This window comes from Pseudophryne corroboree, chromosome 4 (assembly GCF_028390025.1).
Source record: "Pseudophryne corroboree isolate aPseCor3 chromosome 4, aPseCor3.hap2, whole genome shotgun sequence".
Lineage (NCBI taxonomy): Eukaryota > Metazoa > Chordata > Amphibia > Anura > Myobatrachidae > Pseudophryne > Pseudophryne corroboree.
In genome coordinates this window covers 429,540,144-429,552,633 of record NC_086447.1, presented here as the reverse complement: position 1 = coordinate 429,552,633, position 12,490 = coordinate 429,540,144, and the positions used below count along the sequence as shown (strand labels likewise).

Below are 12,490 nucleotides of genomic sequence, written 5' to 3'. Positions count from 1 at the left end.
GATGCATTTTTTTGCCATCCAAGGTGTTTATTATTGCGTCTCAGGGCGCCCCCCCCCCAGCGCCCTGCACCCTCAGTGACCGGAGTGTGAAGTGTGCTGAGAGCAATGGCGCACAGCTGCAGTGCTGTGCGCTACCTTGTTGAAGACAGGACGTCTTCTGCCGCCGATTTTCCGGACCTCTTCTGCCTTCTGGCTCTGTAAGGGGGCCGGCGGCGCGGCTCTGGGACCCATCCAGGCTGGGCCTGTGATCGTCCCTCTGGAGCTAATGTCCAGTAGCCTAAGAAGCCCAATCCACTCTGCACGCAGGTGAGTTCGCTTCTTCTCCCCTTAGTCCCTCGATGCAGTGAGCCTGTTGCCAGCAGGTCTCACTGAAAATAAAAAACCTAAACTAAAACTTTCACTAAGATGCTCAGGAGAGCCCCTAGTGTGCACCCTTCTCGTTCGGGCACACATATCTAACTGAGGCTTGGAGGAGGGTCATAGGGGGAGGAGCCAGTGCACACCAGATAGTCCTAAAGCTTTCTTTAGATGTGCCCAGTCTCCTGCGGAGCCGCTATTCCCCATGGTCCTTACGGAGTCCCCAGCATCCACTTAGGACGTTAGAGAAACACTTATATAAGGTTATCCCTGTATATATATAGCGCTCTGGTGTGTGCTGGCAAACTCTCCCTCTGTCTCCCCAAAGGGCTAGTGGGGTCCTGTCCTCTATCAGAGCATTCCCTGTGTGTGTGCTGTGTGTCGGTACGTTTGTGTCGACATGTATGAGGAGACAAATGATGTGGAGACGGAGCAGATTGCCTGTAATAGTGATGTCACCCCCTAGGGGGTCGACGCCTGAGTGGATGAACTGTTGGAAGGAATTACGTGACAGTGTCAGCTCTGTATAAAAGACAGTGGTTGACATGAGACAGCCGGCTACTCAGCTTGTGCCTGTCCAGACGTCTCATAGGCCGTCAGGGGCTCTAAAGCGCCCGTTACCTCAGATGGCAGATATAGACGCCGACACGGATACTGACTCCAGTGTCGACGGTGAAGAGACAAATGTGACTTCCAGTAGGGCCACACGTTACATGATTGAGGCAATGAAAAATGTTTTACACATTTCTGATAATACGGGTACCACCAAAAAGGGGTATTATGTTCGGTGAGGAAAAACTACCTGTAGTTTTCCTGAATCTGAGAAAATAAATGAGATGTGTGATGATGCGTGGGTTTCCCCCGATAACAACTGATAATTTCTAAAATGTTATTGGCATTATATCCTTTCCCGCCAGAGGTTAGGGTGCGTTGGGAAACGCCCCCTAGGGTGGATAAAGCGCTCACACGCTTGTAAGAACAAGGGCTCTACCCTCTCCTGAGATGGCCGCCCTTAAGGATCCTGCTGATAGAAAGCAGGAGGGTATCCTAAAATGTATTTACACACATACTGGTGTTATACTGCGACCAGCAATCGCCTCAGCCTGGATGTGCAGTGCTGGGTTGGCGTGGTCGGATTCCCTGACTGAAAATATTGATACCCTAGATAGGGACAGTATATTATTGCCTATAGAGCATTTAAAAGATGCATTTCTATATATGCGTGATGCACAGCGGAATATTTGCCGACTGGCATCAAGTCTAAGTGCGTTGTCCATTTCTGCCAGTAGAGGGTTATGGACACGACAGTGGTCAGGTGATGCGGATTCCAAACGGCATTTGGAAGTACTGCCTTATTAAGGGGAGGAGTTATTTGGGGTCGGTCTTTCAGACCTGGCAACAGCTGGGAAATCCACGTTTGTACCCCAGGTCGCCTCTCAACATAAGAAGACGCCGTATTATCAGGCGCAGTCTTTTCGTGGGCAAGCGGGCAAAAGGTTCCTCATTTCTGCCCCGTGACAGAGGGAGAGGAAAAAGGCTGCAGAAATCAGCCAGTTCCCAGGAACAGAAGCCCTCTCCCGCCTCTGCCAAGCCCTCAGTATGACGCTGGGGCTTTACAAGCAGAATCAGGCACGGTGGGGGCCCGTCTCAATGAATTTCAGCGCGCAGTGGGCTCACTCGCAAGTAGACCCCTGGATCCTTCAGGTGATATCTCAGGGGTACAAATTGGAATTCGAGACGTCTCCCCCTCGCCGTTTCCTAAAGTCGGCTTTACCGATGTCTCCTTCTGACAGGGAGGCAGTTTTGGAAGCCATTCACAAGCTGTATTCCCAGCAGGTGATAATCAAGGTACCCCTCCTGCAACAGGGAACGGGGTATTATTCCACACTGTTGTGGTACCGAAGCCGGACGGCTCGGTGAGACCGATTCTAAATCTAAAATCTTGAACACTTACATACGGAGGTTCAAATTCAAGATTGAGTCACTCAGAGCAGTGATTGCGAACCTGGAAGAAGGGGACTACATGATGTCTCGGGACATCAAGGATGCTTACCTTCATGTCCCAATTTACCCTTCTCACCAAGGGTACCTCAGGTTTATGGTACAGAACTGTCACTATCAGTTTCAGACGCTGCCGTATGGATGGTCCACGGCACCCCGGGTCTTTACCAAGGTAATGGCCGAAATGATGATACTCCTTCGAAGGAAGGGAATTTTAGTTATCCCTTACTTGGACGATTCCCTGATAAGGGTAAGATCCAGGGAACAGTTGGAGGTCGGTGTAGCACTATCTCAGGTAGTGTTGCGGCAGCACGATTGGATTCTCAATATTCCAAAATCGCAGCTGATTCCGACGACTCGTCGTCTGTTCCTAGGGATGATCCTGGACACAGTCCAGAAAAAGGTGTTTCTCCCGGAGGAGAAAGTCAGGGAGTTATCCGAGCTAGTCGGGAACCTCCTATAACCGAGCCAAGTCTCAGTACATCAATGAAAGGGTTCTGGGAAAAATGGTGGCTTCCTACGAAGCAATCCCATTCGGCAGATTCCATGCAAGAACTTTCCAGTGGGACCTGCTGGACAAATGGTCCGGGTCGCATCTTCAGATGCATCAGCGGATAACCCTGTCACCAAGCACAAGGGTGTCTCTCCTGTGGTGGTTGCAGAGTGCTCATCTTCTAGAGGGCCGCAGATTCGACATTCAGGACTGGGTCCTGGTGACCACGGATGCCAGCCTGCGAGGCTGGGGAGCAGTCACACAGGGAAGGAATTTCCAGAGCTTATGGTCAAGCCTGGAGACATCACTTCACATAAATATCCTGAAGCTGAGGGCCATTTACAATGCTCTAAGCTCAGCAAGACCTCTGCTTCAAGGTCACCCGGAGTTGATCCATTCGGACAACATCACAGCAGTCACCCACGTAAACAGACAGGGTGACACAAGAAGCAGGAGGGCAATGGCAGAAGCTGCAAGGATTCTTCGCTGGGCGGAAAATCATGTGATAGCACTGTCAGCAAGTGGGGACTTCACCCAGAAGTCTTCCACATGTTTATAAAACTCGACAAGTATTGCGCCGGGTCAAGGGACCCTCCGGCAATAGCTGTAGACGCTCTGGTAACACAGTGGGTGTACCAGTCAGTGTATGTGTTCCCTCCTCTGCCTCTCATACCCAAGGTACTGAGAATTATAAGATGGAGAGGAGTAAACACTATATTCGGGCTCCGGATTGGCCAAGAAGGACTTGGTAACCGGAACTTCAAGAGATGCTCACGGAGGATCCGTGGCCTCTACCTCTAAGAAGGGACCTGCTCCAGCAAGGACCCTGTCTGTTCCAAGACTTACCGCGACTGCGTTTGACGGCATGGCGGTTGAACGCCGGATCCTGAAGGAGAAAGGCATTCCGGATGAAGTCATTCCTATCCTGATCAAAGCCAGGAAAGATATAACCGCAAAACATTATCACCGCATTTGGCGAAAATATGTTGCGTGGTGCGAGGCCAGTAAGGCCCCGACGGAGGAATTTTCAACTAGGTCGATTCCTACATTTCCTGCAAACAGGAGTGTCTATGGGCCTGAAATGGGGGTCCATTAAGGTTCAAATTTCGGCCCTGTCAATTTTCTTCCAAAAAGAACTAGCTTCAGTCCCTGAAGTTCAGACGTTTGTGAAAGGGGTACTGTATATACAGCCTCCTTTTGTGCCTCCAGTGGCACCTTGGGATCTAAATGTAGTTTTTGGGTTCCAAAAGTCACATTGGTTTGAACCACTTAAATATGTGGAGTTAAAATATCTCACATGGAAAGTGGTCATGCTGTTGGCCCTGGCCTGGGCCAGGTGCGTGTCAGAATTGGCGGCTTTATTCTGTAAAAGCCCTCATCTGATTTTCCATTCGGACAGGGCGGAATTGAGGACTTGTCCTCAGTTTCTCCCTAAGGTGGTTTTCAGCGTTTCACCTGAATCAACCTATTGTGGTGCCTGCGGCTACTAGGGACTTGGAGGACTCCAAGTTGCTAGACGTTGTCAGGGCCCTGGAAATATAGGTTTCCAGGATGGCTGGAGTCAGGAAATCTGACTCGTTGTTTATTCTGTATGCACCCAACAAGCTGGGTGCTCCTGCTTCTAAGCAGACTATTGCTCGTTGGATTTGTAGTACAATTCAGCTTGCACATTCTGTGGCAGGCCTGCCACAGACAAAATCTGTAAAAGCCCATTCCACAAGGAAGGTGGGCTCATCTTGGGCGGCTGCCCGAGGGGTCTCGGCTTTACAACTTTGCCGAGCAGCTACTTGGTCAGGAGCAAATACGTTTGTAAAATTCTACAAATTTGATACCCTGGCTGAGGAGGACCTGGAGTTCTCTCATTTGGTGCTGCAGAGTCATCCGCACTCTCCCGCCCGTTTGGGAGCTTTGGTATAATCCCCATGGTCCTTACGGAGTCCCCAGCATCCACTAGGACGTCAGAGAAAATAAGAATTTACTTACCGATAATTCTATTTCTCGTAGTCCGTAGTGGATGCTGGGCGCCCATCCCAAGTGCGGATTGTCTGCAATACTGGTACATAGTTATTGTTACCAAAAAAATCGGGTTATTGCTGTAGTGAGCCATCTTTTCTAGAGGCTCCTCTGTTATCATGCTGTTAACTGGGTTTAGATCACAAGTTATATGGTGTGATTGGTGTGGCTGGTATGAGTCTTACCCGGGATTCAAAATCCTTCCTTATTGTGTACGCTCGTCCGGGCACAGTATCCTAACTGAGGCTTGGAGGAGGGTCATAGGGGGAGGAGCCAGTGCACACCAGGTAGTTCTAAAGCTTTACTTTTGTGCCCAGTCTCCTGCGGAGCCGCTATTCCCCATGGTCCTTACGGAGTCCCCAGCATCCACTACGGACTACGAGAAATAGAATTATCGGTAAGTAAATTCTTATTTTCTGTCTCCAGAGAAGGTTCTGAAACTTCAGGACAGAATCAGATACTTTCTTTCTCGCCCAAGAGTGTCGATGCACTCTGCGATGCAAGTACTTGGGCTCATGGTGTCGGCTTTTGACATGGTAGAGTACGCTCAATTCCATTCCCGCCCTCTACAGAGGTTAATCCTTTCCAAGTGGGATGGCCTGCCTCATTGGATCAGGTCTCACATGATCTCCTTGTCTCCGGAGGTTCGTCTGTCGCTGACCTAGTGGTTACAGGACCAGCAGTTGATCAGGGGCCATCCCTTCTGGATCCCCAACTGGGTCCTACTGACTACGGATGCCAGTCTGAGGGGTTGGGACTTGGTGTTGGAGCAACACTCTTTCCAGGGTTGGTGGACCATGGAGGAATCACTCTTCCTGATAAACATTCTCAAATTGCGGGCAGTGTTCAATGCTTTGTCTCTCGCCCTGCCTCTGATGCAGAACAGGCCTGTTCAACTACGGTCATGAAATGCCACCACGGTGGCGTACATAAACTATCAAGGCGGCACTCGAAGCCACATGGCAATGATGGAAGTGTCAAAAATTCTTTGTTGGGCTGAACACCTTCTGCCGGCAATATCGGCAGTGTTCATCCCGGGAGTCCTCAATTGCGAAGGTGATTTTCTCAGTCGTTAGGACGTGCACGCCGGAGAGTGGAGTCTTCATCAGGAAGTCTTTCAACTCCTAGTGAACAAGTGGGGCCTACCAGATGTAGATCTGATGGCGTCCTGACACTATCACAAAGTTCTGGTCTTCGGATCAAGAACCAGAGATCCTCATCAGCGTTTGTGGACGCACTGGCAATTCCATGGAGCTTTCGGCTGCCCTACGTGTTCCCTCCAGTGTCACTCCTGCCCAGGGTACTATGGAAGTTCAAACAAGTAGGAGGAATATTACTTCTAGTCGCTCCAGCATGGCCCAGACGGCATTGGTTCTCAGACCTGCAGGGTCTAGTGATAGAGCGTCCTCTTCTACTTCCTCAACGCCCAGACTCCCTCGTTCAGGGCCCTTGTGTCTATCTAGACCTGGCCAGACTGGCTTTGATGGCATGGCCCTCGAAGCTTTACTACTGAGGACCAAAGGATTCTCCGAGGCGGTCATCCAAACTATGCTGAAGGCCCATAAACCGGCTTCTGCGCGGATTTATTATAGGGTCTGAAATTTTTACTTCACCTGGTGTGCTGCTAAGAATTACAAGGCTTACGATTTCAGTACTTACATACTTCTGGCTTTTCTGCAACAAGGCCTGGACTTAGGTCTTCTTCTGGCCTCCCTCAAGGTTCATATCCCTGCCTTGTTGGTATGGTTTCAGAGAAAAATTGTGTCTATTCCTGACGTTCATACTTTCACTCCTGTGGCTCCATGAGATCTGTCTGTTGTTCTGAATGTCCTGCAAGAGTCTCCATTTGAACCTCTTGAGTCAGTGGACCTTAAGTGGCTCACGGTCAAGGTCCTGTACCTACTGGCTATTGCCTCTGCTGGGAGGGTGTCGGACCTAGGTGCTTTGTCCTATCGTCCACCCTTTCTGATATTTCACTGTGACCGGGCAGTTCTTAGAACTCGTCATGGTTATTTGCCTAAGGTGGTATCTTTTCACCTTAACCAAGAGATTGTGGTTCCGGCCTTCATCTCTTCTGGTTTGTCCTACAAAGAGCGGTCTTTGGATGTGGTACAGGCTCTCCATATATACGTGGAGAGGACTGCCTCTATCAGGAGGTCAGATTCCTTTTTTGTACTTTTTGGTTTTCACAAACGTACCTGGCCTGTGATTGGCCAGATGGATTAGAATGGTGATTGCACAAGCTTATGCACAGGCAGGACCTGCAGCTCATGCTGCTATTAAAGCCCATTCTACTCGGTCTGTTGGACCCTCGTGGACGGCCCGCCGTGGCGCATCCGCAGAACATGTGTGCAAGGCAGCTACATGGTCCTCAGTGAACACATTCATTAGGTTCTATGCCTTTGATACTTCCGCCTCCCAGGATGCTTCCTTTGGACATCGGGTTCTCATACCCACTAAGGCGCATCCCCTCCCTTAAGGAACTGCTTTAGGACATCCCCAATGTATTCCCTGTGGAACACAGTGTACCCCGCTGCAGAAAAGGAGATTTATGGTAAACTTACCATTGTTAAATCTCTTTCTGCGAGGTACACTGGGTTCCACAGGGCACCCGCCCTGACGCACCTAGCTTCTATGGGTTTGTATGGCATTAGTCACTGGTCCCTTCTCCTGTCGTGAGAATGTGGTTCTATGTGACTAACATCTGCCTTCTCTTTTACCTGCTCCTGCATTGGACTGGTTAACGAAACTGAACTCACAGTGCCTGGAGGCGGGTTTATAGAGGAAGCCCCAATGCATCTTGGGACAGCTAAAGCTTTAACCTGCTGGTGCCTGGATCAAGATCCATCTCTACCCCAATTTATTCCCTGTGGAACCCAGTGTACCTCGCAGAAAGAGATTTAACAATGGTAAGTCTACCATAAATCTTTTCTCTGCTATAGAATAGACACTTTGCATCTGATTCTGCGTGACTTTTAATGCACTCCCAACGCCTCCAGAATACTATGTGAATATTCTGATACGTACATATCTTTGATTCTGCACTGCACCCAACCCACTGACGTCAACAGCAGTCATTGTCACTATTAATGGCACTTACACCTACCCTATGATTGGTGCAGAAGGAATGACTGAAAATGGAGTGCTAGTATACGCACAACTCGGAATTGGATGCTACGCTGATTACATGCCCACAGAATGCTTCTCTTACATGCAAATGTCCTACTGCCACCCATTTCCAGTAACCCCCATCAGCTGCTCTAAGTAGTGTATCTTGGTTGCGATGCATGTGCAATTTGTAAAAAGTTGATGCTGCCGCTGCATTCGAACGTGGAACTTGGAATCAGATCGTTTAAGTATGCTGCAGGTACAAAGGCATTTCACAATGCCTTGAATAAGTGCATGATACAAAGACAAGGAACTCAAACAGATCATCAAAAAAGAGTGTATTTTGCCAGCTAATTGAATCAAGTTTTTCTGTTTTTAAACCTTACATTTACACCCCCCCTTTTGGAATAATTCTGCATGGGACATCAGTGCTCTGGGCTATAGCCTTTTCAGTAAACCAGCAGAAGGTAAGAATTATTATTTTTATTTTACATAAGGCAAGTGTGTGAGGTCTTGGGGAGGAGGAGCATTAGGTTGAAGTTTTACGGTAGCGTCTAGTTACCCTTCGTGAAGAGGACCTTTGCTCGCCACAGGTTACTATTCCAAACTATTTGGAATAGTAACCTGTGGTGAGTGAAGCGGAGTGAGGCACCGAGCCCAAAGCGTGGCGAAGCGAGCCCGCAGGGGTCCAATGGTGCATAGACAAAACAAAATAACCTCAAATGAACGGAGAATGGATCAAACATTTAGGTTCTGTAAGGGTGGAAATTATCTACTGCTCTCTCGTTATGTCACTTCCTGGTCCTGATCACAAAGGTAACATAGACACAACCGAACCTTTACCCAGGAGGTCAACAAACCTTGCACCATGGTCCTTTTATTGTCACAGACCAGCTACTTCATACTTATTTATCACATTTAAAAAAAAAATATATATAAATATATACAATGAAAGAAGAGGCGGCACTCAGAGTCTTGGTAGCGGTGTCAAACTTGTATTACGTGCGATCTACGTTTCGGGGACCAACTCCCCTTCGTCAGGATAACTGCACAAGTGAATCAAACAGGTTTATATAACAGTGAACTTACCCCCACATCAGATTCCCCACGCCCGTTCTCCGCTGGCCCCGCCGTTCAGGTTTCCGGCAAGCGTCACTGCTCACTCCGGCGGAACCGGAAGTGACGTCGCGGCTCCCTCCTGCGTGACCATGGAGACACTGAAACAATAACAAACACAAGTGTATGAACATCGTGTTAAGCAATAAGACTGTAGCATAAAACAGCAATACAGATAAAGTGCATTCACATGTCATGGTGAACCATTGTTTAATAATGACTAATGGTTCACCATGACATGTGAATGCACTTTATCTGTATTGCTGTTTTATGCTACAGTCTTATTGCTTAACACGATGTTCATACACTTGTGTTTGTTATTGTTTCAGTGTCTCCATGGTCACGCAGGAGGGAGCCGCGACGTCACTTCCGGTTCCGCCGGAGTGAGCAGTGACGCTTGCCGGAAACCTGAACGGCGGGGCCAGCGGAGAACGGGCGTGGGGAATCTGATGTGGGGGTAAGTTCACTGTTATATAAACCTGTTTGATTCACTTGTGCAGTTATCCTGACGAAGGGGAGTTGGTCCCCGAAACGTAGATCGCACGTAATACAAGTTTGACACCGCTACCAAGACTCTGAGTGCCGCCTCTTCTTTCATTGTATGCATCTTGGGGTGACCCCCCAGGGGAGGGCACCTGAGCAAGTCGGTCCTACGGGACTGCTGGAGTGCCGGAGTATTTTCTGTTGTTATATAAATATATATATATATATATATATATATATATATATATATATATATATATATATACACACACACATATAAAAACAAATGAAATTACTTATAACTGTACTTTATTTTTATCTACTCTAATTTTAGTCTACTACTGTAAGTACAAAACTGTCCAGCAGATGGTGCAATAAACCTTTCTTGATGTACCAAACAACACTGATAATCACTGGGACATGTCAGGAAAAGATTACGTAAGTTGTGTATTTTCACATGGATAAATATTTGACACATAATTTTCCAGTTTCTTTTCATCAGATACTACGCTTATAAACGTGATGGGGCATAAGAAGAGCTGAGATATTTGGCTAACACTGAGCAGTATTTTGTACACTATATTGTTTTCTGATCTTCCTGAAACAAGCCTAGCAATGCAAACAATTACCCTGTCATGGCAGCAGAACTAGAAGCACTGGTCAGACTTGCTTCCAGTGTATGATAGGACTGGAAGAATCCGCCACACAAAAAGGGATCAGCAATTTAGTTTTAGCCTCACAGAGAGAAGAGAAGCAAAAAATTATTTTTGGTGAGACAATTTCCTATAATCCACTATAAATACTTCCAGACCTTGCATCCGTCTTGTAAAGTCATCTTGGGTAGCTTGGCTTTTAATGAGTCATAAAGGGACCTTGCGCTGTGCATGAATACAGGGACTGCATGATCAGGTAGGAGGTGAAAGTCATCAAAGCAGCTCCAACATCCTTCCTATATATTAAACAAGAAATATGTGATTTAAAACTATTATCATTTCTTCCATGATCAATGGTAATGGTGCAGCTGTCAAGTCACATTTCAATACTTTATTAACAATACCTATTTGTACTTTAATAATGTGTAGTGTGCTACTTTTTATAGGACGCTTACATAATGAATAAACACGTTTACGTTTATAAGTGCAAAGAGTCGTGAACCAGATTTGAACTAAATACACACTCATTCTTATTTACAGCATATGGTAAACAAATGGAAACAGATACCATCAGAAAGGTCAGATTAATTAGCAGATGGCGAACTTTGATACAGTGTAACTGCAATCTGACATTGCAGATCCAGGCAGAAATGGCCTAATTAGGAGCAGACAGGGAAGGCTTGTTATACTGTACATCTTTGTGTCTACCAATGGATGATTGCATGAATTGGAAGTATTCTAGTGCCATGGGTTTTAGTTTATTATCAATGTCACAGACAATATTGTGTTGAGGTTCAGCTATGATCCGTTTGCTGGGAAATAATTTCCCCACATTTTTCCAGCAGATTATGACACAATAGCTGTCACACTGCACTTTAGTGGTTCACTGCTGCTAAAGCAGTTTATCCTGCAGTAACCTGTAGGATTAGCAACTAATTCTAGTAACAAATGACAGAGCAGGTTGCTTGCTAGCAGTATTCATCTAGAAGAGTGTTGGAAGGCGTGTTACACATACTATGAGGTATATGCAATTGCGGTCGAATTCCCGAAAATGTCGAAAAACGGGGCATTTTCGACACGAAAAAAAAAAAGACAATGCAATACAGTACTTTTCGACAAATAAACAGACTTTTCAGATTCGACATTTTGAAAATTCGACATGTCTGCAGTGGTAAAAATGCGGAAATTCAACAAAAGTATATTCAATTGAAGAATGTCGATTCGACTTTAGTGCTTTTCGACAGTAATATCGTCAATTTCCTTCCGCCTCACTTTGCTGGCGGAATCTAATAAAAAAAAAATGTAAAACACGTTTTTTTGTGTGGTTTTTTTTATTACTAATAGCATATCTATTTATATTAGAAGGGATTATGTACTTGGTTTGTCTATTAGAGGGACACTAGTATTATTTATATATTTTTTAAAAGAATATTTTTTTTTTAACTGACTAAAATAGAGAGAGCATGGTTTTTAGTGGGAAGGGGTGGGAATGGGTTAAAATCAAGAAAAAAAATGTGTGGGATCCCCCCTCCTAAGCATAACCAGCCTCGGGCTCTTCGAGCCGGTCCTGGTTGTAAAAATACGGGGAAAAAACGGACAGGGGATCCCCCGTATTTTTAGAACCAGCACCAGGCTCTGTGTCCGGTCCTGGTGCAAAAAATACGGGGGACAAAAAGCGTAGGGGTCCCCCCGTATTTTTTGTACCAGCACCGGGCTCCACTAGCTGGGGAGATAATGCCACAGCCGGGGGACACTTTTATACCGGTCCCTGCGGCCGTGGCATTAAAACCCCAACTAGTCACCCCTGGCCGGGGTACCCTGGAGGAGTGGGGACCCCTTAAATCAAGGTGTCCCCCCCCTCCAGCCACCCAAGGGCCAGGGGTGAAGCCCGAGGCTGTCCCCCCCCATCCAAGGGCTGCGGATGGGGGCTGATAGCCTTGAGTAAAATGAAAGAGAATATTGTTTTTTGCAGAAGAACTACAAGTCCCAGCAAGCCTCCCCGCAAGCTGGTACTTGGAGAACCACAAGTACCAGCATGCGGGGGGAAACGGGCCCGCTGGTACCTGTAGTTCTTCTGCAAACAAAATACCCAAATAAAAACAGGACACGCACACCGTGAAAGTACAACTTTATTACACACATGCCGACACACACATACTTACCTATGTTCACACGCCGACCTCTGTCCACTTGTCCAAGTAGAATCCGGGGTACCTGAAAATAAAATTATACTCACCTAAATCCAGTGTCCTGTTATTATTTGTAA

At 46.9% G+C, this 12,490-nt stretch overlaps 1 protein-coding gene across 1 annotated transcript in view; it reads right to left on the bottom strand.

The window, feature by feature from the left end:
* LOC134910927 (uncharacterized) overlaps window positions 1-12,490 on the bottom strand; it is a 455,362-nt gene that overhangs the window by 242,588 nt on the left and 200,284 nt on the right. Inside the window, exon 47 of the mRNA XM_063919317.1 lies at window positions 10,383-10,520. Within this exon, the coding sequence (XP_063775387.1) occupies window positions 10,383-10,520 (138 nt within the window). The remainder of the gene's footprint in view (window positions 1-10,382; window positions 10,521-12,490) is intronic.